The 22,500-nt window shown below is 38.8% G+C and overlaps 1 protein-coding gene across 7 annotated transcripts in view; it reads right to left on the minus strand.

Moving 5' to 3' along the window:
- Positions 1 to 22,500, minus strand: part of gria4a (glutamate receptor, ionotropic, AMPA 4a) — a 136,777-nt gene that overhangs the window by 101,800 nt on the left and 12,477 nt on the right. For all 7 annotated transcript variants that reach the window (XR_008808294.1, XM_056264136.1, XM_056264135.1 and 4 more), the window contains exon 3: positions 3,628 to 3,867. Coding sequence is in view for 6 of the 7 variants with exons in the window: in XM_056264136.1 (XP_056120111.1) it covers positions 3,628 to 3,867 (240 nt within the window). In the remaining variant the exon portion in view is untranslated. The remainder of the gene's footprint in view (positions 1 to 3,627; positions 3,868 to 22,500) is intronic.

Below are 22,500 nucleotides of genomic sequence, written 5' to 3' on the forward strand. Positions count from 1 at the left end.
CTTTAATCATGAAAAAATGCACTTTTATCATGAATAGATGCACTTTTATGATGGATAGATGCACTTTTATCATGATAGATGCACTTTTATCATGGATAGATGCACTTTTATCATGGATAGATGCACTTATATGGACTTCAAAACAGAAACGGCAATTCACTGCCATTATAAAGCTTGGAAGTGCCAGGACATTTTTTAATATAACTCCGATTGTATTCATCTGGAAGAAGAAAGTCATATACACGGATGACTTAATGGTGAGAAAATCATGGGCTAATTTTCATTTTTCGGTGAACTATCCCTTTAAGGGTTTTCTGTTAGAACGGTGTCGTGTTAGCATAACTAAGTTAATAACTAATGATCTTCGCAATGGAAGTGAATCAATCAAAACTAACTTTATCTGGACAATAACTTTATCCTAGAGCTGCTGTAAAGCCTAAACAATCTGTTACAGTCATTTCTATTATCACTGTAAAGCTATCCATACTGTTAAAAGCGCTTTATAAATGAAGGTGACTTGTTCATAAAGAAAGGTAGTTGTGAGAAACTGGCCAAAGTGTCAAACCACTAGGCTCGCGCAGAAGCAATACTGGTCAAACATGTCCGTTCCAGATGGCCAGTTCCTCTGCTAAAGCGAGCGTGCCAGACCCGATGGCTTCATAACTGGAGATTTCAGTTTAACTGTGCCGTTCACATTTGCCAGCGAGCGGATTCCTGCGCTGTTATAATGGCACGGCAATGCAAAAAAAGAGGATTATTATGTATTAAAGGACGTCCAGTGACATACACGGGGCTGTAGTGATCCATAGTGAAGATATTGTTCACTTATTTTGCTTTAAATCATTTAAAGACACAGAACAATTGTGTGTCTCAGAGCAACACACAGCAATGTTTGGTTCCTGAATGAATCAGCGTTTTCATTCATAAATCAGTTCCTGAATAAATCAACCGTTTGAATGAATCAGTTGGATTAATGGCTAGTTTTATATTTAAAGCATTTTATTTAAATATATATATGTTCAAAATATTGTGTTTAAAACATTAGTCACATAGCAGTATTTATGCAAGAGTAAATACTGCTTTAGCAGCTTCTGTGCCACTTCTGCAGTGCAAACATTTATTTTGTTGATGATTTAATTTGTTAATATGTAAAAAAAAAAAAAAAAAAAGATGATGCATACATTTACTAAGGTTAGGAAAAAATTATCTTTTAATGGTAAAAATGCCCCTGGAATCAATTTAAGGTGGCAAAGGTTAATTTCTTTGAACATGAGGAATATGAAAACAGGCCTAAAGAAACCGAGATATCAGCAAAAAAATGAATAATCGTCATCAACAATATCCCATTAAATATTGAGATATCATTTTTTTGTGAATATCGCACACCCCAAAGACATTCCTGCTCATTTCATAGCTGTTTTCTGTATAAATGTAAAAGTGTCTTTTGAATAAGCTTCCCTGTGTTAATCAAGCTACAAGACAAACTGTTGTTAGTTGTTTTGCATCTAAAGTCTCAGTAAAGTCCTGGCCAAAAGGGGCGGCTTTTAGCGAAATAAAAGCGTTTAATGAAAGAATTTCAGTGTTCATTTACGTTTAGTTAAATCAGCTGAGAATCAAATGAATAGATTTCTCTTTTCCACAAGCATCCCCGACTCCGTTTCACCGCTGCCAGTGATGCTAACGTCTCTAGACAAGCCGGACGTTCCCCTGCGATTAGCCGTTTCACATGTGTGCTAGCGAGCGAAGCGAGGCGTTTTAGCGGAGGGGGATGTTTCCGCAATGCAGATCTCGGAGGTGCGAGGTCAACGCAAGTGTCTCCGAGCCGGATAAACCCCAGGGAATCAACAAAAAACAAGCTGCGTCGTTCCTCAGATAAAGCAACTTGTATCGAAAGACTAGGGGTGAAATTCAAGCCTCAGCGCTTATTAATCGAGAGTCGAGATGAAGAGAACGAAGCGGATGCGAGTCGATCCATTAGCTTCTCTTTCTCGCCTTTAAGCAGGAGATCACGGATGACTGAATGACTGGCTTGCGGCCCGTGTCGCTCTGGGCTCGAGGATGAGCAGTTTTACGCTCCACTGACCTCAGAACAGCAGGAGGGAGATCTCGGGCCTTCGGTGGGCCAGCGCTGGGCTTAAACTGGGCCGAAGAAGAGCCAATTGCAGCCTGGCAAACTATATCAAGAAACGCTCCTGTGTTCTGAAAGGCCTGACGCACACAGACAGGTCTCGCCTCGCTCCAGGACTCCCATGATGCCAGGCGGGAGAATTAGACCGCAGCTGAGATACAAATGTGTGCGCACTTTTAAAAATGAAGGTTCCAAAAGAAGCATTTGTTGGCTCTTTAAAGCAGCTTTCAGTGAACATTCTAAAGAACCTTTGTGGAATGGAAGGTTCCATGGATGTCCTTCATGGAACCATCGATGCCCATAATAAAGAACCTTCATTTTTAAGAGTGTATTTGTGAAGGTGTGATTGTGTAGATTTAAGCTTTAGTATATTTATATTAGTTTGTTTGTATGTTTATCAGTCTGTCTTTTATAGATTTGTGTTTTCGATAGCAATCTGGTGTTGATCCCAAAAATATCTAAAAGCAACGTTTGACTAATTTATAGTCAATAAGTCATTGGTGATGAATCAGAATGATGCTCATGAATCCTGATGTAACATCAAACAGTCCCTCTAGTTTTCCAGATTCCACGATTGCTGAATACAACGCAAAATCAACAAAATTATGCATTTTTTGCTATCCAGCATAATTCGCCATTTTAGCTTTAAAATGACTTGGGGAACACTTTATTTCACAGTTACACATGTTACATGTAATTACTGTAGTAGTAACTATAAATTATGCATAATTACATGCAACTAACCCTAAACCACAACCTAATCCTATAGTAAGTAATTATTATTACTCTGTTATTAAATGTATAATTACACTGTAATATGGACACCTTAAAATAAAGTGTAACCTGTTTCCCATGTACACACTGTGTACTTATTATAGTAGTTATAATAACTAGGTACTAACCCTGAACCTAACCTTAACCCATGTACCTTAACACTGTAAGTACACATACTTTAAAATAAATGTCAGATTTGAAATGTGTTCAAAATCTTCATGGTTTTTAGAATTGAATCGCAGTTTCACAGCATATGATTGGCTGTTCACTAACTTACTGATGTCACACTTTCATATGCATGTGCTCCATAGTTATGCATAAACTCAGGATCAGAGAAAGTTGATCCACAACAGAACCGGAAGACAATACAATGCTGAATAAAGTCCTAGTTTTGGTTATTTTTGGACCAAAATGTATTTTCGATGCTTCAACACACTCTAACTAACCCACTGATGTCACATGGACTACTTTGAGGATGTCTTTATTTCCTTTCTGGACAAGGACAGTATACCGGACATACATTTTCAATGGAGGGACAGAAAGCTCTCGGACTAAATCTAAAATATCTCAAACTGTGTCCCGAAGATGAACGGAGGTCTTACGGGCTTGGGACGACATGAGTCATTAATGACATCATTTTCATTTTTGGGTGAACTAACCCTTTAATTGTTGAATATTATTCTTGGTGTGAATGTGTGTGTTGAATTGAATGTGTTTGTGCTTACCTCTGTCGGTGTCGTACAGGAATACGAAGCGGTTCCAGTCGTAGTGGTCGAGGAGACTCATTAGCGCCCCCCGGATGGAGGGACGGAGCTGCAGCACGAACTGAGTCTCTCCCTCGGCTGGGAAACTGGGAGTCACCAGAGAGATGTGCAGCGCACTGCAGAACGACGTCAGCGTGTGGACCGAGCGCTTATCGTACAGGCCGAAGATCGCAAACACCCCTCGGGAATACTGCGAACAGACTGCACAGAAAGAGAGGCCGACTGTAAGTGCTCAGAGAACAACAAGAAGGAACGACAAACTAAATGCAGACAATACAGGGTTTGAAAATTCACGAAAATTCACGGTTCGGTTCGATACGATACAGTGGTGTTACGGTTCGGTACGTTTTCGATAGAGCAAAAAGAAAGAAATGCCAGAGAAATTTCCTATTTACTAAAAGAAAAACTATTTTTAAAGGTGCAATGTGTAACATTTTTGAGTATCTATTAACAGAAATGCAATATGACATCCATAAGGACCTGTAGTCCTTCTCAAAAAATTAGCATATTGTGATAAAGTTCATTATTTTCCATAATGTAATGATAAAAATTAAACTTTCATATATTTTAGATTCATTGCACACCAACTGAAATATTTCAGGTCTTTTATTTTTTTAATACTGATGATTTTGGCATACAGCTCATGAAAACCCAAAATTCCTGTCTCAAAAAATTAGCATATTTCATCCGACCAATAAAAGAAGTGTTTTTAATACAAAAAAAAAAAGTCAACCTTCAAATAATTATGTTCAGTTATGCACTCAATAGTCAATACTTGGTCGGGAATCCTTTTGCAGAAATGACTGCTTCAATGCGGCGTGGCATGGAGCCAATCAGCCTGTGGCACTGCTGAGGTGTTATGGAGGCCCAGGATGCTTCGATAGCGGCCTTAAGCTCATCCAGAGTGTTGGGTCTTGCGTCTCTCAACTTTCTCTTCACAATATCCCACAGATTCTCTATGGGGTTCAGGTCAGGAGAGTTGGCAGGCCAATTGAGCACAGTAATACCATGGTCAGTAAACCATTTACCAGTGGTTTTGGCACTGTGAGCAGGTGCCAGGTCGTGCTGAAAAATGAAATCTTCATATCCATAAAGCTTTTCAGCAGATGGAAGCATGAAGTGCGCCAAAATCTCCTGATAGCTAGCTGCATTGACCCTGCCCTTGATAAAACACAGTGCACCAACACCAGCAGCTGACATGGCACCCCAGACCATCACTGACTGTGGGTACTTGACACTGGACTTCAGGCATTTTGGCATTTCCTTCTCCCCAGTCTTCCTCCAGATTCTGGCACCTTGGTTTCCGAATGACATGCAAAACTGAGCAACGGTCCAGTGCTGCTTCTCTGTAGCCCAGGTCAGGCGCTTCTGCCGCTGTTTCTGGTTCAAAAGTGGCTTGACCTGGGGAATGCGGCACCTGTAGCCCATTTCCTGCACACGCCTGTGCACGGTGGCTCTGGATGTTTCTACTCCAGACTCAGTCCACTGCTTCCGCAGGTCCCCCAAGCTCTGGAATCGGTCCTTCTCCACAATCTTCCTCAGGGTCCGGTCACCTCTTCTCGTTGTGCAGCGTTTTTTGCCACACTTTTTCCTTCCCACAGACTTCCCACTGAGGTGCCTTGATACATTACTCTGGGAACAGCCTATTTGTTCAGAAATGTCTTTCTGTCTTACCCTCTTGCTTGACGGTGTCAATGATGGCCTTCTGGACAGCAGTCAGGTCGGTAGTCTTACCCATGATTGCGGTTTTGAGTAATGAAACAGGCTGGGAGTTTTTAAAAGCCTCAGGAATCTTTTGCAGGTGTTTAGAGTTAATTAGTTGATTCAGATGATTAGGTTAATAGCTCGTTTAGAGACCCTTTTCATGATATGCTAATTTTTTGAGAATTTTGGGTTTTCATGAGCTGTATGCCAAAATCATCAGTATTAAAACAATAAAAGACCTGAAATATTTCAGTTGGTGTGCAATGAATCTAAAATATATGAAAGTTTCATTTTTATCATTACATTATGGAAAATAATGAACTTTATCACAATATGCTAATTTTTTGAGAAGGACCTGTATGTGTTCAGTGGTGTATAAAGAACTTACTTAATAAACCGTAATGTTTTTATTACCTTAGAATGAGGCATTTATATCTCCATAACCACGGGAATCCCCTTCTATGAAGGTCGCCATATTGTGACGTCATGTTTCTACCGTAGCCGACAGCGAACAAACAACGTTACAGAGCGCGTTTCGTCACTACCTTGAAAGAGAAGCCGCAGGAAGCTAGAAGAAGCTAGTCATAAACACCGTGAGTAGTGACTTTTCCCTTGTCAGTGGTGTAAATATGTAGTTGAATTGTTTCATGTAACTTAATTCTTCTCCCTCGCTGTGTTATGGCTTTGCTATGTGGGGATAAATGTGCTGGTTAAGTTCGTGAGACAGCTGATTAGTAGGCTACTCTTGTCATTGACCGTAAAACAGTTACAGGAATCACCAACCCGTCGATCTTGGAAGCATTTTAAGTCGATCTAGTTTCCAAAATCAGAGAAAAAAAAACCTACTGTGTGTAGTAAGTGTGTCTAGGGGATGCGGAGGCGCGCGCTGTTACAATCACGTCATTTTTGCCGCACGCACCTTTGGGCTCATGCGGACACGTCGAGTTTAAACAAGGCTTAACACTTTGAACAGCTCAGCCACAGTAACAGCTCATATTAGCCAGCTAAACTTTTACTACCCTGTTAGAAAAAATATATATTTGCATAGTTTCATGTGGTTCTTCTCCCTCGCTGTATTATGGGTTTGCTATGTGGGGAGAATGTGCTGGTTACGTTCGTGAGACAATCAGCTGATTATTATTATTATATTATGTATTAAGACCCTTGATCCTCACCTGAAACTTTATCCATGATGTGGTTTATAATAGACTGTGGTACAGAAACTTGGTTTACGCTGGCTATTCTCTGCTGTCTCAGTCGACGATGTTTGTCCCGTTTTAGCCACCGTAGCTTCTTCGAAAGGGAGGGGTGAGCGGTGGGCTGAGCCCTTAGTGTAAACTCGCAACCGAACCGCTAGATGTCGCTAAAAGTCACACACTGCACCTTTAAATAGGCCTAAGTGTGAGTTTTCCTACATCTTGAAACTTTTAGTTTTATAAATGGGGGGGGGTAATCTTTGAAGGATGAACAAATAATGTTTTGGTCATCACATTAAAAATAACATTTAAATATAATAATATTCGAGTTTTGAAGTGCTGGGAAAAAGATGTGTGACGTGCTTGAAAGCATTTTACTATTTTTGCCAAACTTCCATGGTTACAAGTTAGTGTTACTACATTAAATCCATGGTGGATGTTGCAGATCTGTGGACTTAAAGCCTATAACTACTTCATTCATGGAACAATGTTTCTCCTGGTTTCCACGTCAGCGCTGTTTGGTCCGTTAATAACGGAGAAATGTGAATGTTTCTCACTAGATCTCGCAGCGATGTTATTACTTCAGTGGTGAACTCAAATGCTTTGTTTACTGGATCTCTCAGCGCTGTGTAGTAACCGGTAGTAACAGTGTCGCTTGATCAAGATCGGCTCGCGCTGCTCTGACATTGGTCCAAACTGATAAATAATGAGTAGCGCAGTTTCGTTCCGCTTTCATTACGTTTGCCATTTGATATTGCGCAACATTGTGGTCGCGGCAGCGCGGATTTTGGTCGGCAGGAAAAATTAATAATATCCATAATAAAGGCTAGATGTCTTACGGCGGAGTCTCTATCGTCATCACCGGCGGCCATCTTGTCACAGGCAAGCTTTCTGGCGGGCTCTGATGTAAGATGAGTGATCAGCACGAACACTAATACTCTTATCTCGTCGAAATCTTGACGGATTTACAAACGGTTTGGTTTCTTACAAACGTTATTAACGTGGCTATAATTCTGGATGATTATTTATTTATACACTTATTATTCATAATAAGTGTGCAGTGTCATAACTACATCTCTGACGTTAATAACAAACCAAACCGTTTGAAAATCGGTAGAAAATTGAGCAAGTTATGGTTATTTAAAAAGAACATGCACCATTAAAACACAATGTTACGAGTGAGCGAGCTGCCTGTGACAAGATGGCCGCCAGTGCGGACGTCGCCCTCCGTTGGCCAGCAGCGCGGACGAGACATCTAGCCTTTATTATGGATATCTATGGGAAAAATGGTCCAACGAAACGTTCGGTTTGTAATGCGTACCGAACCGAAATCCTCGTACTAAACGGTTCAATACGTTCGTTACACCCCTAAATCAATTTTTAAGTTACCAGCCATTCAGAAACTCTACTAGCCAAAACAAAATGATCATGAATAAACCAGAATAATAGTCACTAATGAGATATAAATATTTTTTAATTACCGTAAATCTGAATCATTGAATGGCTTTTAGTTTTACTGTAGCAACATCATTGTTTGAAGATAATATAGAAATATAATAAAAGTCTTTGTGATTTCGCTTATAAACAGCATTTATTGTAATTTTTAAATATAGCTCGCCCTATAAAGTGATCAAATGAATACATTCCTGCTGCTGTCTGTGTTTTTAATGTTAATTAAACAAAAACGGACAAAGAAAATAATATCACTCGCTGCTCTTGGCTGAATAACTTTTGCAACTTTAATAAGGATTAATCTGTTTGATTTATACAGTGAAGACTATGCAGTGTTATTTTACATTTTATTACTTTATTCAGTGACTCAATCAAAGACAAGTAACAAGAGGTTAAACATTCCCTGAAAACTACTAAGTGCTGCGCCCCCTTTTTTGAATAAACATGAAAATGCACAATCCGAACTTAAATGGTTGTAATTCAAAAATGCTTTGGAATATAGATGTAAGTGGTCTGTACTGGTCTTGTTTTAAAGAGGACATTTGGCAGATTTGTGTAGAAGTTAAATAAATTAAGAAAGTGAAACAGAAAAAAAGTTATAGAAGTTTGAGTTTATGAAAATGTAAAATGTAAAAATTTAATTATTCATATTTTATATATAAAATATATTTTTTTCAAAACCTGTGACACTCTAAAACTGCAAGAAAATCAAAACCAAAACTCTGAACAAGTTGTGTTTCAAATTTTAGGTTGATATCTTTCAGTAAGATTTTGTTTGTGCGCAGTACCGAACGCTTCCACTAGGGCACAACCAGACTCCATCACTGCCCATATAAGGGCGCCATTTCCATACGTGTTTTGAGTGATCTGAACCATTATTTCCACAATTTTCATACAATTTATGAAGTAGGCATCCTATTCAGAAGTAGTAAGGAAAGTTTGGCATATTTTGATATGAATTCAACCTCAATAATCACATAAAAAGAACACGCATGTGCGTTATAGCTCGCTGCCACATCACAAATGGTGAATCTATCATTTTTTTCTTTATACTTTTCTTTATACTTATTTTTTCTGAAAAAAATTAAATGGATGTTATCTTTTGAACTATTGGCAAGAAAACAAACTGAGGTTCTACCATTCTTCAATGATTTTCATGTTCATCACTATTTCAAAATAAAGGTCTTAGGAGTATGAAAATATTCTTGTCGCAAATTGATAGATTACGGCTCTTCTGTAATTTATTTTGAAAATCAATCACCAAATATGAAAACTACAGATTGTACGCTTTCAAATGATATATAGTTTGTCAATATTAGTTTAGGTTTAGTATAGGATATTACTGTTTTAAATGTGTAATTGCAACTTAAGCGGTTAAAATGTATATTAGTCAGGCTTCTAGTTTAGCAGTGATATTAAAACTGGAATAGACAATTGTGAATTTTCACTGTTATCTAAAAATTTGGTGTCAAAACTGCATGTTTTTGCAAAAAACAGTTTCATGGCTGGTAAAAAATATTTATGGACGGTGAATTTCACCAGCAAAAAGTTAGTTTTAGGCTCTGTGTGTGTGTATTATTATACATAATATACATTACAATGTTGTTTTTGAATTACATTACATTGCATTATTGTTTAATATTCATTTAAAATGTGCCAAGAGATCTTACAGTAAGCATTGTCTTCACACAAAATATATTTTCTTCTTTGATTTCGAGGTGAAACACGCCTGTTCTTGACAGGTTTCGTAAGATTCAAGTTCAATAATAAACACATTTTTCCATGTTTTTCTGAGAGAGAGTGAAAGAAAGAGACTTCAGTAGTCAGTGTTTAATCTTCAAAGGAGTCAAGCAAACACACAGGCACTCACACACACAGTTTGTCTGTCGGTTCTTTGATGCAAGTTTAAAACGTTGCGTTTTCTGTCGCTTTCTATGAATGACGTACTCTGGCTTTTCACTGCAGGATCAAACACGCTGTTCTTGCTCTCCTCTTTTATTTGTCACTCATGCGACTTTCTATCATAACAGTCTTTCTCGGAAACTCAATTTCGTCTCACTAAAGCATTTGTCTGTGTGTTTGTGAAATATTGATACAAAGATGAACATCTATGTCCTCTGTTGGCATGATGGAATTATTGATGATGAAAAATAATATGAATTTCTCTATCATAATGTACTGATTCATCAACAGACCAATTAAAGGAAGGACGAACACCGTCTGTCCAGTTATTTATAGACTGAACGACACTCTCGACTCACGGGGGGAATATCAGTCACCATGGAGATACAGGCGACAGTTTATAAAAGTGCTGGGATGATCCGGATGGATGGATTATGGAGGAAGAATAATATTTTATTAATACAATGTTAACTGAAAAAACCCAAAGTCTTGCAATGCCTCATCAGAGACGAGAGGGGAAAAGGTTGTTGCTGAAGTGGAGAAAGTCACTATATTTTGATGAAACATTATGAATTTTAGTTGTTTTTATGAAAACTAAACATGAAAAAGATCATTACTTTGAATTAAAAAAATATATATACACTCACCGGCCACTTTATTAGGTACACCTGTCCAACTGCTCGTTAACACTTAATTTCTAAGCAGCCAATCACATGGCGGCAACTCAGTGCATTTAGGCATGTAGACATGGTCAAGACAATCTCCTGCAGTTCAAACCGAGCATCAGTATGGGGAAGAAAGTTGATTTGAGTGACTTTGAACGTGGCATGATTGTTGGTGCCAGAAGGGCTGGTCTGAGTATTTCAGAAACTGCTAATCTACTGGGATTTTCACGCACAACCATCTCTAGGGTTTACAGAGAATGGTCCGAAAAAGAAAAAACATCCAGTGAGCGGCAGTTCTGTGGGCGGAAATGCCTTGTTGATGCCAGAGGTCAGAGGAGAATGGCCAGACTGGTTCGAGCTGATAGAAGGGCAACAGTGACTGAAATAACCACTCGTTACAACCGAGGTATGCAGCAAAGCATTTGTGAAGCCACAACACGCACAACCTTGAGGCGGATGGGCTACAACAGCAGAAGACTCCACCGGGTACCACTCATCTCCACTACAAATAGGAAAAAGAGGCTACAATTTGCAAGAGCTCACCAAAATTGAACAGTTGAAGACTGGAAAAATGTTGCCTGGTCTGATGAGTCTCGATTTCTGTTGAGACATTCAGATGTTAGAGTCAGAATTTGGCGTAAACAGAATGAGAACATGGAACCATCATGCCTTGTTACCACTGTGCAGGCTGGTGGTGGTGGTGTAATGGTGTGGGGGATGTTTTCCTGGCACACTTTAGGCCCCTTAGTGCCAATTGGGCATCGTTTAAATGCCACGGCCTACCTGAGCATTGTTTCTGACCATGTCCATCCCTTTATGGCCACCATGTACCCATCCTCTGATGGCTACTTCCACCATGTCACAAAGCTCTAATCATTTCAAATTGGTTTCTTGAACATGACAATGAGTTCACTGTACTAAAATGGCCTCCACAGTCACCAGATCTCAACCCAATAGAGCATCTTTGGGATGTGGTGGAACGGGAGATTCGCATCATGGATGTGCAGCCGACAAATCTGCGGCAACTGTGTGATGCCATCATGTCAATATGGACCAAACTCCCTGAGGAATGCTTCCAGCACCTTGTTGAATCTATGCCACGAAGAATTGAGGCAGTTCTGAAGGCAAAAGGGGGTCCAACCCGTTACTAGCATGGGGTACCTAATAAAGTGGCTGGTGAGTGTATATATATACCTATATATATATATATATATATATGTGCATTTTTTTATTCAAAGTAATGATATATATATATATATATATTTTTTTTTTTTTTTTTAAGTAATGATCTTTTTCATGTTTAGTTTTCATAAAAACAACTACAAATGTTTCAAAAATGTTTCATCAAAATTTTCCCCTCTCGTCTCTGATGAGGCATTGCAAGACTTTGGGTTTTTTTTCAGTTAACATTGTATTTGTATATGTAATATATATCTCATTACTTTGAATACAACTATATATATATATATATATATATATATATATATATAAACTCAAGCTTATTTTATTTCAGCTAGTTGCCAGGGCAACATTTCTCATTTTCATTTACACTATAAAAAAGTTTCAGATAAAAAGGTTATAGTAATGTTCAAAAATTGTTTCAGTGTAGTTTAAGTTCATATAAATAACTAAAACTGAAATAAAAATGTATACACATATTAACAAACGAATACAAAAACACACTTTAGGACCTGACGCACGGATCCATCATAACTGTTACACGTGCGTTTTCATTCTCATCCCCGTGGTGAAAATCCAGCTTTTAATGTTGTTTATATGTCTATGTGGTGTTTTAAATATGCTTTAAAGACCCACTCCGATGAAAATAATGTTTTTCTTAACATGTTCTTGTGGCATTTTTCTGATGTTAGAGGGCATATCTTGAGAAAAATCAGCTCAAAGTTGTATTTCTGAGTATTTCTACATTCAAATGGCTGTGAATCAGTAGCAAACGCTAAAATGCCGGCTAAAATAGACTGGAGTTGTGACGTAGTAACTCCACTGGCGTCTCCACACACGACGTCTTGGAGTGAAATAATGATCGGTGATCGGTGATAACTTTGATTAACTTCGGATAATAATAATTAACGTGTATATAATACTGCTGCCCCACCGGTATTGGGGGTGTAAGCTAGCGGGAGAGACAGAGCTCTCAGCAACGGGCAGGGGGAGGGGCGTCTCCGTGCCAACGGCTCCGCCCACAACGCAGAGGTGAATTGCTAATGAGCTACTGCCGCTCTGCTGAAGCGAAGTCCCAGAAAACGGCACAGGTTTTGTGATTTTGGCTAAAAATGGCATAATCATAATTTAAAGACCACTGGGAATGTTTAAAAATAGCTCAAAATATGATCGGAGTGGGACTTTAATTCATAAGTCGACAGCATTGCTGAGTATTTCCTCCTTAAAACTGCAGTGAACCAAAGACAGTCTCAAAAACACGGTTTGAAATCGCTGGTGTTTCTGACGTCACAAACGACCTTGTAACCAATCAGATCAACGTGTGATCGTCAACCAGTGGATCTCTGAGCTGAGCGAGTGAGTGGAGGCGGGGCTCATTTGCATATTCATAGAACCGCGATGCTAAATGAGGCAAGGGTGTCGAGTTACATTCAAGGAAAAAATATGTAATTTTAGTGATCAAAGATGAGTTTTAAGAGACTTTAAACATGTAAACTGACTGTGTTTACGTGATAACTCGCCAAGACAGGCATTTTGATATTATTTTGTTGTTTATTTGACTTCTTTTTCGCGGCTTATTACGCTTAAAAACTCAATTTAGCACTGAGAGGAGGCTTTATGTGTGTGTACTTTGGGTGTGTGTGAGCACTTTCCCAACGGCAACGCATCCAATCACCTGACTCTACTCTGCTATAACCCTCACTCGACTAACATCCAGTAAACTCGATGGATAAAAGTTTTGTCTACATTCCTCTTCTTACTGAATATCCCGTTTCGCTCAGTATTACGTCAGGTTTGTGAAAAGCGTTTCATGTTGACTTCAGTGGCATCAGAGACGTGTCTCTCTCTCTCTGTCTCTCTCTCTCTCTGTCTCTCTCTCTGTCTCTGTGTGTCTCTCTATCTCTCTCTCTCTCTCTCTCTGTCTCTCTCTCTCTCTCTGTCTGACTCTGTTAAAAGAGCTCTTGTGTTATGTGACTGTTATAGTCACTTGTCTTGTGGGGAAAGAGAAGAGCGGATCTTTTTTAACACAGCCTTGAGGTGTCTGAGCCTCATGTTTTTAAGAGTGTGTGTGTGTGTGTGCGTGTGCTTTTCTAACAACCTTCAGGGGTGTGATGAAAACGCAGTCTAACACTGATGTCGCTCTGCTAAACCTTCTAAATTTAATACACCAGTCGACCTGACCTTTTGTCAGCCCGCACTCGCACACTCACTCTATCAATCGTTTACATTCTGATGAATGTATGAAATCACCTTCAGCCACTAAATAATTGAGCTCATCTGTGTGGACTCTCTATTTATTACATTCATTCAGAGATGTCAAACTATTCCACCTTTCCCTGTTCTTACTCTGACAGCCCGTCCCAACCGCGGGTGTGTTTCCCGTACGGCGCTGTAACTCACTGCTAAAGTACGATACATCGTTGAAGAAACCGACTAGCTAGTCACGACTGTTTCCCGAAACCATATTGTCGCAAAGTGGTGTTTAACCATGTTGGTTAATGATGTCACGGACGTGGTGGAGTAATAACTTCTTTTAAAGGGGGGGGGGGGGGGGGGTCACAAAAAGTGACAAAAATGGTCACTTTTTGAGGGTCAGTAAAAACGAGTAGTTTCGTGTCTGTCCCTTTAAATGCAAATGAGCTGCTGCTCCTGACACAGAGGGCGGAGCTTCAAGAAACAAGCTTGTGTGTGCGTGCACGTGTGTGTGTACGCTAAACACAGACACGCAGACACACGCTAAAATGTCAGAAACTGTTCTGCCTTTTATGTTTAAACCCGAGTCAGACAAAGATGGAGAGACTCAAGAAGAAGTGACAACATGTAGAAGCAACAGGACATCTCTGAATGGTTAGTTGATGAATGTATGTTGATGATGTGGAGTTAACTATCTTTAATTAGCATATATAGATTATTAGTCGTGATAATCTATAAAACCGCTCGTATGGGAACTGTTAGATGCCTAGAGTGACATGCTATTGCATTTGTGTTATGTATACTAATCTGTATTGCATGTGAAAGTCTTCATTAAAGCGTTATAAGCCATAAATCAAGCCAATCAACTACGAGGAGAATCACAACACTACAAACTTTGATTTGAAGCAAAAAAAAGTATTTGAAAATCGGACAAAAAGACAGAGGTACGAAACTGTGAACTTAACAGCTTTAGTAAGGGGAAAGAACTACAATCCCATGATGCATTGCAAACAGCACAATCAAATTAATCTAATCTAAAACTACTAATTTACAAATGTGTATAAAAACAATATATTTTAGGTTTATTGCAAAAAATAAATATACACAAACTTTTCGGTATTTTGAGAGCGTAGGGAGGTCGACTCGACTCGACTACATCATTAGCAGTGCTTCATGGGAGTGGGCGGAGCTAAAGAGAGGTGGAAACTGATTGGTGGAATTTTCTATACTGCATCATGGGTAATGTAGTTTTTCACCAGGAATTCTAGGTAAACAAGCAAATAAGCTGAAAATCAATTCAGATAAGGTAAGAGTGATTTATTTTTATTTTTTTTACCTATTGGTTAATAAGCAGTGATTGATCGGAGCTTCTTAACCCTTCAGCTGGAAGCTGACATCATTGTTGGCACTGCTGTGTGTGTGCGTGCGTGCATGCGTGTGTGTGTGTGTGTGTGTGTGTGTCTGTGTCTGTGTCTGTGTGTCTCTGTCTTGCACTCTAAACACAGTTAACTTTAATAAAATCACTCACTGTGGGGCTATGATGGAAACATCAGAGCTATTAATCACCAACAGACAGAGAGAGAGAGAGAGAGGATGTATGTGTGTGTGTGTGAAGGATGGAGTGGCCATCGGGTCTACAGGTCACAAACACACCGATTTACCATTTACCCAAATCCTCATCGTTCCTCAGAGAGACTGTACGAGACACACACAGTTCCTTCTGGTTGTGTGTGGAGTGATTCAATGGTTTTGCTTCAGGACAGATGTTCACCGGTGCGATACCAGAAGCATTTATTGTACAAAAGTAAAAAAGTTTTTAGGAATATTACCGTTTTAATCTGTCTAATTTGACTAACCAATACCAAGAAACAGAAACATTGTGCCCATTTCAAGCCATCAACAAGTAAAAATATGGAAAGTGTTTCTCCTTGCTTTTAAAAGTCCATTAGCCTATTTACTCTGCGGTCTTTATGAGACACAATTATTTGGTTAATTGGATTTTATTACTTATTAAGGGAACAACAATGCTAAATAAATAAAAAACAGACCTGTGATCATCCATGGTTCGCGTCCCACTGTTTGAGAACAACTGAGACTGTATTTTTATTACCCATAATTAAATTAACCAAAGTAACCATTTATAAACACAGCAAAACACATACGCTTATCAACTAAAAGCCAGGAGAAACACATGAAATTGGCACATTGTTTATGTTACTTGGTATTAGTTAGACAGATGAAAACTGAAATATTGTGAAAAATTAATAAGTAATTTTTATTTTTACGTTAGTACAGTACAATTAATAAGTATTGTATCGTATCAGTCACTACATGATTTTTCCAGTGATTTTTTGAAGTTTAAAAAACAGATTATTGTAGTATGTTTTATAATAAAATATTTTAGTTTTTCTACTTCAAAAATTCATGATTAATTTGATGTTACTGGCTGTTTCTTTGTAAATATTTGGGAAGTTTACTAGCAGTGAAAATTGTACAGAGTAAATCCTCCCATTTTTGTTTAACTATCATTAAGAAAAAATAATAAATACTGTTGCTTGTTAGTTAATGCATTACTGTAAAAACTGCTTCTAAAATCTAAATATGATTTCTGGTTCATTGATCACACTGGAGGAACTGTAATGTAAGGTCCAGTTGAGTCAGTGCATTGCACTGTGGGATGTGGAATCGGTGTGTGTGTGTGTGTGTGTAAATGTAATGTGCATAGAGAAATATGTGTGTACTGCAATAATAAAACAAATAGTGTGACTTTCCATGTCAACATGAATGTGTTTCGCCAAGAGGATCAAGTCTGGTCTAGTTTTAGATCTGAAAATACTCACACTTTTGTAAGATCTGGTCTGTTGTTAAATGTATCCACACACACACACACACACACCCCCCTCTCTCTCTCTCTCTCTCTCTCTCTCTCTCTCTCTCTCTCTCTCTCTCTCTCTCTCTCTCTCTCTCTCTCTCTCTCTCTCTCTCAATTCAATTCAGAAAGCTTTATTGGCATTACAAAAAAAATACATTTTGTATTGCCAAAGCATCAAAACAACATAAAAAATGATTTAGAACATTTAGTACACAAAATAATAATACTGATAGCATAAAACAATACTAATAAAAATAAACAAAGATTAATAAATTTAAAAAAAAGGATTTAGAAATCATCTATATAAAAAGTATTTGCTACCGTTTATTATTGGTACTCTCTCTCACTCACACACACACACACACACACACTCAAACATACTAACCCACTTATTTACAGTACACACACACAAACACAAACTCACTCACACACACTCACACTCACTCACACACACACACACACTTCCTGCACTAAGTAATAAGTCCACTTTTAGCTAAGTGTTGTGACTTTGTTCATTACCGTGACAATGCAGGCCAGGGGTCAGTCAAGAGTGGACCATGGCAACGGGGTTTAACATGAGTGCCAATAAAGTTTAATCCATTAATGGAATAAGCTTTATACTGCCATAGAGAGAGAGAGAGAGAGAGAGAGAGAGAGAGAGAGAGAGAGAGAGAGAGAGAGAGAGAGAGAGAGAGAGAGAGGGTTTCCGCAGGGCATTAAAAAGCATTAAAAGAAAATTAAGGCCTTAAATGGCATTAAAACGCATTACATTTTAATCATACAGGCATTAAAAATTGAGATAGTTTTAAAGATAATTTTATATTATCAATTTATTTGAATATAGCCTTCATAATTAATCATTTTTATTTGCTGTCGCAAAATATGTACGTTAGAGTGATGAACAGCGTTTGCGGCCGAGCGACAGTGCTGTTATGCGGAGGGGACGCGCGCTGGAAGCGGTACATGACATGATCCCGCTCTTATTCATGCAGATGCTTTTAAACCATTCAACAGTGACAAAACAAAGGAGAACGCACTGCCTGTGAATGTCCAAACGCGCGCGCGCACACACACACACACACACACACACGACGCACAGAAAGACGGGCGCCAGTATCGAACGGAAAATATAACACACACACAACTATGCCAAAATGTCTGTTGTATCCTATGCCAAAGTATCCTCATAACATAAGAGCAGTCTTAAATAAGGTAAATAAAGTCTTAAATGAACTTAAAGAGTTGTGAGAGAATGAGCCGCGCGTGAGATCCGTGTTTCTCTTAAAGGGACAGCAGCCAATAAAGAAAGGAAGGGCGAAGGTAAATATGACATTTATTATACATTTATGTGAGAATTGTTTGAAGTTCACTTAAATTAAAAGTTGTTATATTTTTTTTAAGCCTAATAAATGTAAAAAAAAATAATTACACTGTAATGACTATAATTAATATTTAACATAGATCATTTCATAAAAAGATGCCATTAAACAAGTATTTAAAATATACTGTCTTTATGTTGTCTCTACATTCATTTGTAGATTAATTGTGAAATTATTACATTACAAAAAAATATAAACTAATATAAACCTATAAAAATGTAGGCTAAGTGTTTTTAATTGCGAATAATCACAGAATGTTTTTTTTTTTTTTTTACATGATTAACAGCACTATAATATCCGTGGTTAGTCATGGGTCATGTATGGCATTGCAGGTAAAAAAATGTCGTTAAAAAAGGCATTAAAAAGCATTAAATTGAATTTGAAGATACCAGAGAGAGAGAGAGAGAGAGAGAGTAATATAGTATAGTAATAAACAGTAGCACAAACTCTTCTATATTATACAGTATATTATGAGTTATTGGGTTGAGTTGGGTTGTTTTCTGTTAATCTCAAAAACTTTGAAACTGACTTTCTGACCATGTACGTAAGCATACGTGTGTGTGTGTGTGTGTGTGTGTGTGTGTATGTGTGTGTGTGTGTTTGGTTCTCAACAGAATGAATCATCAAACTATTTCTGCTGCAGCAAATCAGCCATCATGTGTTGCCAAGGTAACCAAGTATATACACACGCACTCTCACTTTTTGTCTCATAGACACACACAGATACACACACAGATGATTGAGACACACAGAACACAAGTTCAAGCTTTGTACCTGGATTGCTGCAGGCTTGTGCATCTGTGCTTGTGTTTTGATTTGTCAAACCAATGACAGTTACATTTTTATTTGTAAATCAATTATATTATAACCTGCATACAGAAATTGAAGCCTGTTAAGATTTTTCACATTATTTTCATGAGAGTTAAATTTTCCCTCAAATTTGCATTACGCACACAGACTGTTTGTTTATATATATATATACGTTTTAAATTAATTTTTCAATAATATTTTAATAAATAAACAATATTAATTATTGTGTATATATATATATATTCAGAATTACATAAACCTCAGATTAAATATCTGCATTATGGTATGAGAATTTGTTTAATTTGCTTAATTATCATGAACATTTTATAAAATATTGCAAATAAAATGTCTTGGGGGTCCTAAAAAATAGTCTTTATTTGCAAAATATAAAACATCAAATTTCTCTTTTCTCTTTTGGTTTCACAGTGAAATCTGACCTGTTTTCACAAGATTCACTCGCTAATTCCTCGCGGTTTTCTTCAGGTGCTCTGAATAATTAATGATGGTAATGATTAATGAATAATTGATGTTGGTAAACTGAATGAAATCAGTAAACATACTATCCCAGCTGGAATATGTTCACTTTAGACCTTGAAACATAAATGCAGAAAACAAGTGTCATCTGATTTGGCTGCAGTTTGTGTAAAAAATTTAAACAAAAAAACATCTGATCTTAAGGAATGCACTTTCACAGAAGAAGCAGAAACATCACACCTTCACACACACACACACACACACCCCTGACTGAGGTCCAATTAAAGGAAAAGTTCAGCTCTAAAAATAGAGGCTCATCATTATAAGTTGCCATTCAGAGGTGTGTTTGTGCTTAAGGAAAGGTCACAGCAGAAGTTGACCTCTGTTTCTGGCTCCTTCTCATTGACTTGTTATGTGAAAGAGAGACAGACAGCTCGAGAAAGAGACAGACAGTTACTGAGAGAGACAGACAGCTACTGAGAGAGACGGACAGCTACTGAGAGAGACAGACAGCTACTGAGAGAGACAGACAGCTACTGAGAGAGACGGACAGCTACTGAGAGAGACAGACAGCTACTGAGAGAGACGGACAGCTACTGAGAGAGACGGACAGCTACTGAGAGAGACAGACAGCTACTGAGAGAGACGGACAGCTACTGAGAGAGACAGACAGCTACTGAGAGAGACAGACAGCTACTGAGAGAGACGGACAGCTACTGAGAGAGACAGACAGCTACTGAGAGAGACGGACAGCTACTGAGAGAGACAGACAGCTACTGGGAGAGACAGACAGTTACTGAGAGAGACAGTCAGTTACTGAGAGAGACAGACAGTTACTGAGAGAGACAGACAGTTACTGAGAGAGACAGACAGTTACTGAGAGAGACAGACAGCTACTGAGAGAGACGGACAGCTACTGAGAGAGACAGACAGCTACTGAGAGAGACAGACAGCTACTGAGAGAGACAGACAGTTACTGAGAGAGACAGACAGCTACTGAGAGAGACGGACAGCTACTGAGAGAGACAGACAGTTACTGAGAGAGACAGACAGTTACTGAGAGAGACAGACAGCTACTGAGAGAGACGGACAGCTACTGAGAGAGACAGACAGCTACTGAGAGAGACAGACAGCTACTGAGAGAGACAGACAGTTACTGAGAGAGACAGTCAGTTACTGAGAGAGACAGACAGCTACTGAGAGAGACAGACAGTTACTGAGAGAGACAGACAGTTACTGAGAGAGACAGACAGTTACTGAGAGAGACAGACAGCTACTGAGAGAGACGGACAGCTACTGAGAGAGACAGACAGCTACTGGGAGAGACAGACAGTTACTGAGAGAGACAGTCAGTTACTGAGAGAGACAGACAGTTACTGAGAGAGACAGACAGTTACTGAGAGAGACAGTCAGTTACTGAGAGAGACAGACAGCTACTGAGAGAGACAGACAGTTACTGAGAGAGACAGACAGTTACTGAGAGAGACAGTCAGTTACTGAGAGAGACAGACAGTTACTGAGAGAGACAGACAGTTACTGAGAGAGACAGACAGTTACTGAGAGAGACAGACAGCTACTGAGAGAGACAGACAGTTACTGAGAGAGACAGTCAGTTACTGAGAGAGACAGTCAGTTACTGAGAGAGACAGACAGTTACTGAGAGAGACAGACAGTTACTGAGAGAGACAGTCAGTTACTGAGAGAGACAGACAGTTACTGAGAGAGACAGACAGTTACTGAGAGAGACAGACAGCTACTGAGAGAGACAGACAGTTACTGAGAGAGACAGTCAGTTACTGAGAGAGACAGTCAGTTACTGAGAGAGACAGACAGTTACTGAGAGAGACAGACAGTTACTGAGAGAGACAGTCAGTTACTGAGAGAGACAGACAGTTACTGAGAGAGACAGACAGTTACTGAGAGAGACAGTCAGTTACTGAGAGAGACAGACAGCTACTGAGAGAGACAGACAGTTACTGAGAGAGACAGACAGTTACTGAGAGAGACAGACAGTTACTGAGAGAGACAGACAGCTACTGAGAGAGACGGACAGCTACTGAGAGAGACAGACAGCTACTGGGAGAGACAGACAGTTACTGAGAGAGACAGTCAGTTACTGAGAGAGACAGACAGTTACTGAGAGAGACAGACAGTTACTGAGAGAGACAGTCAGTTACTGAGAGAGACAGACAGCTACTGAGAGAGACAGACAGTTACTGAGAGAGACAGACAGTTACTGAGAGAGACAGTCAGTTACTGAGAGAGACAGACAGTTACTGAGAGAGACAGACAGTTACTGAGAGAGACAGACAGTTACTGAGAGAGACAGACAGCTACTGAGAGAGACAGACAGTTACTGAGAGAGACAGTCAGTTACTGAGAGAGACAGTCAGTTACTGAGAGAGACAGACAGTTACTGAGAGAGACAGACAGTTACTGAGAGAGACAGTCAGTTACTGAGAGAGACAGACAGTTACTGAGAGAGACAGACAGTTACTGAGAGAGACAGACAGTTACTGAGAGAGACAGACAGTTACTGAGAGAGACAGACAGAAGGGATTGTGGCTGGTTAATATTGATGAGCATTTATCCCAGTGCCATTCAAAGGGACCCACAGAGATGACCTTTACACACACACACACACACACACACACACACTCTCTCTCTCTCTCTCTCTCTCTCTCTCTCTCGACTGTATTCAGACGGGCAGCAGAACCTCTCTCTGTTGTTGTATGTGACTCAAACACTTTCAGAAGTTTATATGATCATCAAAAATCATAATATTTGCATTTATGTTATCAGATTTCAAACCACATATAAATAAGGTTTCACTTGTTAACATTAGTTAACGCCATTAGCATGAACTAACAAAGACCAATATTTCTACAGCATTTATTAATCTTAATCTTAACATTTTCTAATATATTAATAATAAGGCCTACAATCAGTCAGTTCCAAAAAATAAATACAAAAACTGTCCTAAATGAAAGAAAACAAGTTGATTGAAA

Source organism: Rhinichthys klamathensis, unplaced genomic scaffold (assembly GCF_029890125.1).
Source record: "Rhinichthys klamathensis goyatoka isolate OS25496 unplaced genomic scaffold, OSU_Roscu_1.1 h1tg000216l_1, whole genome shotgun sequence".
In the NCBI taxonomy this organism is placed as follows: Eukaryota; Metazoa; Chordata; class Actinopteri; order Cypriniformes; family Leuciscidae; genus Rhinichthys; species Rhinichthys klamathensis.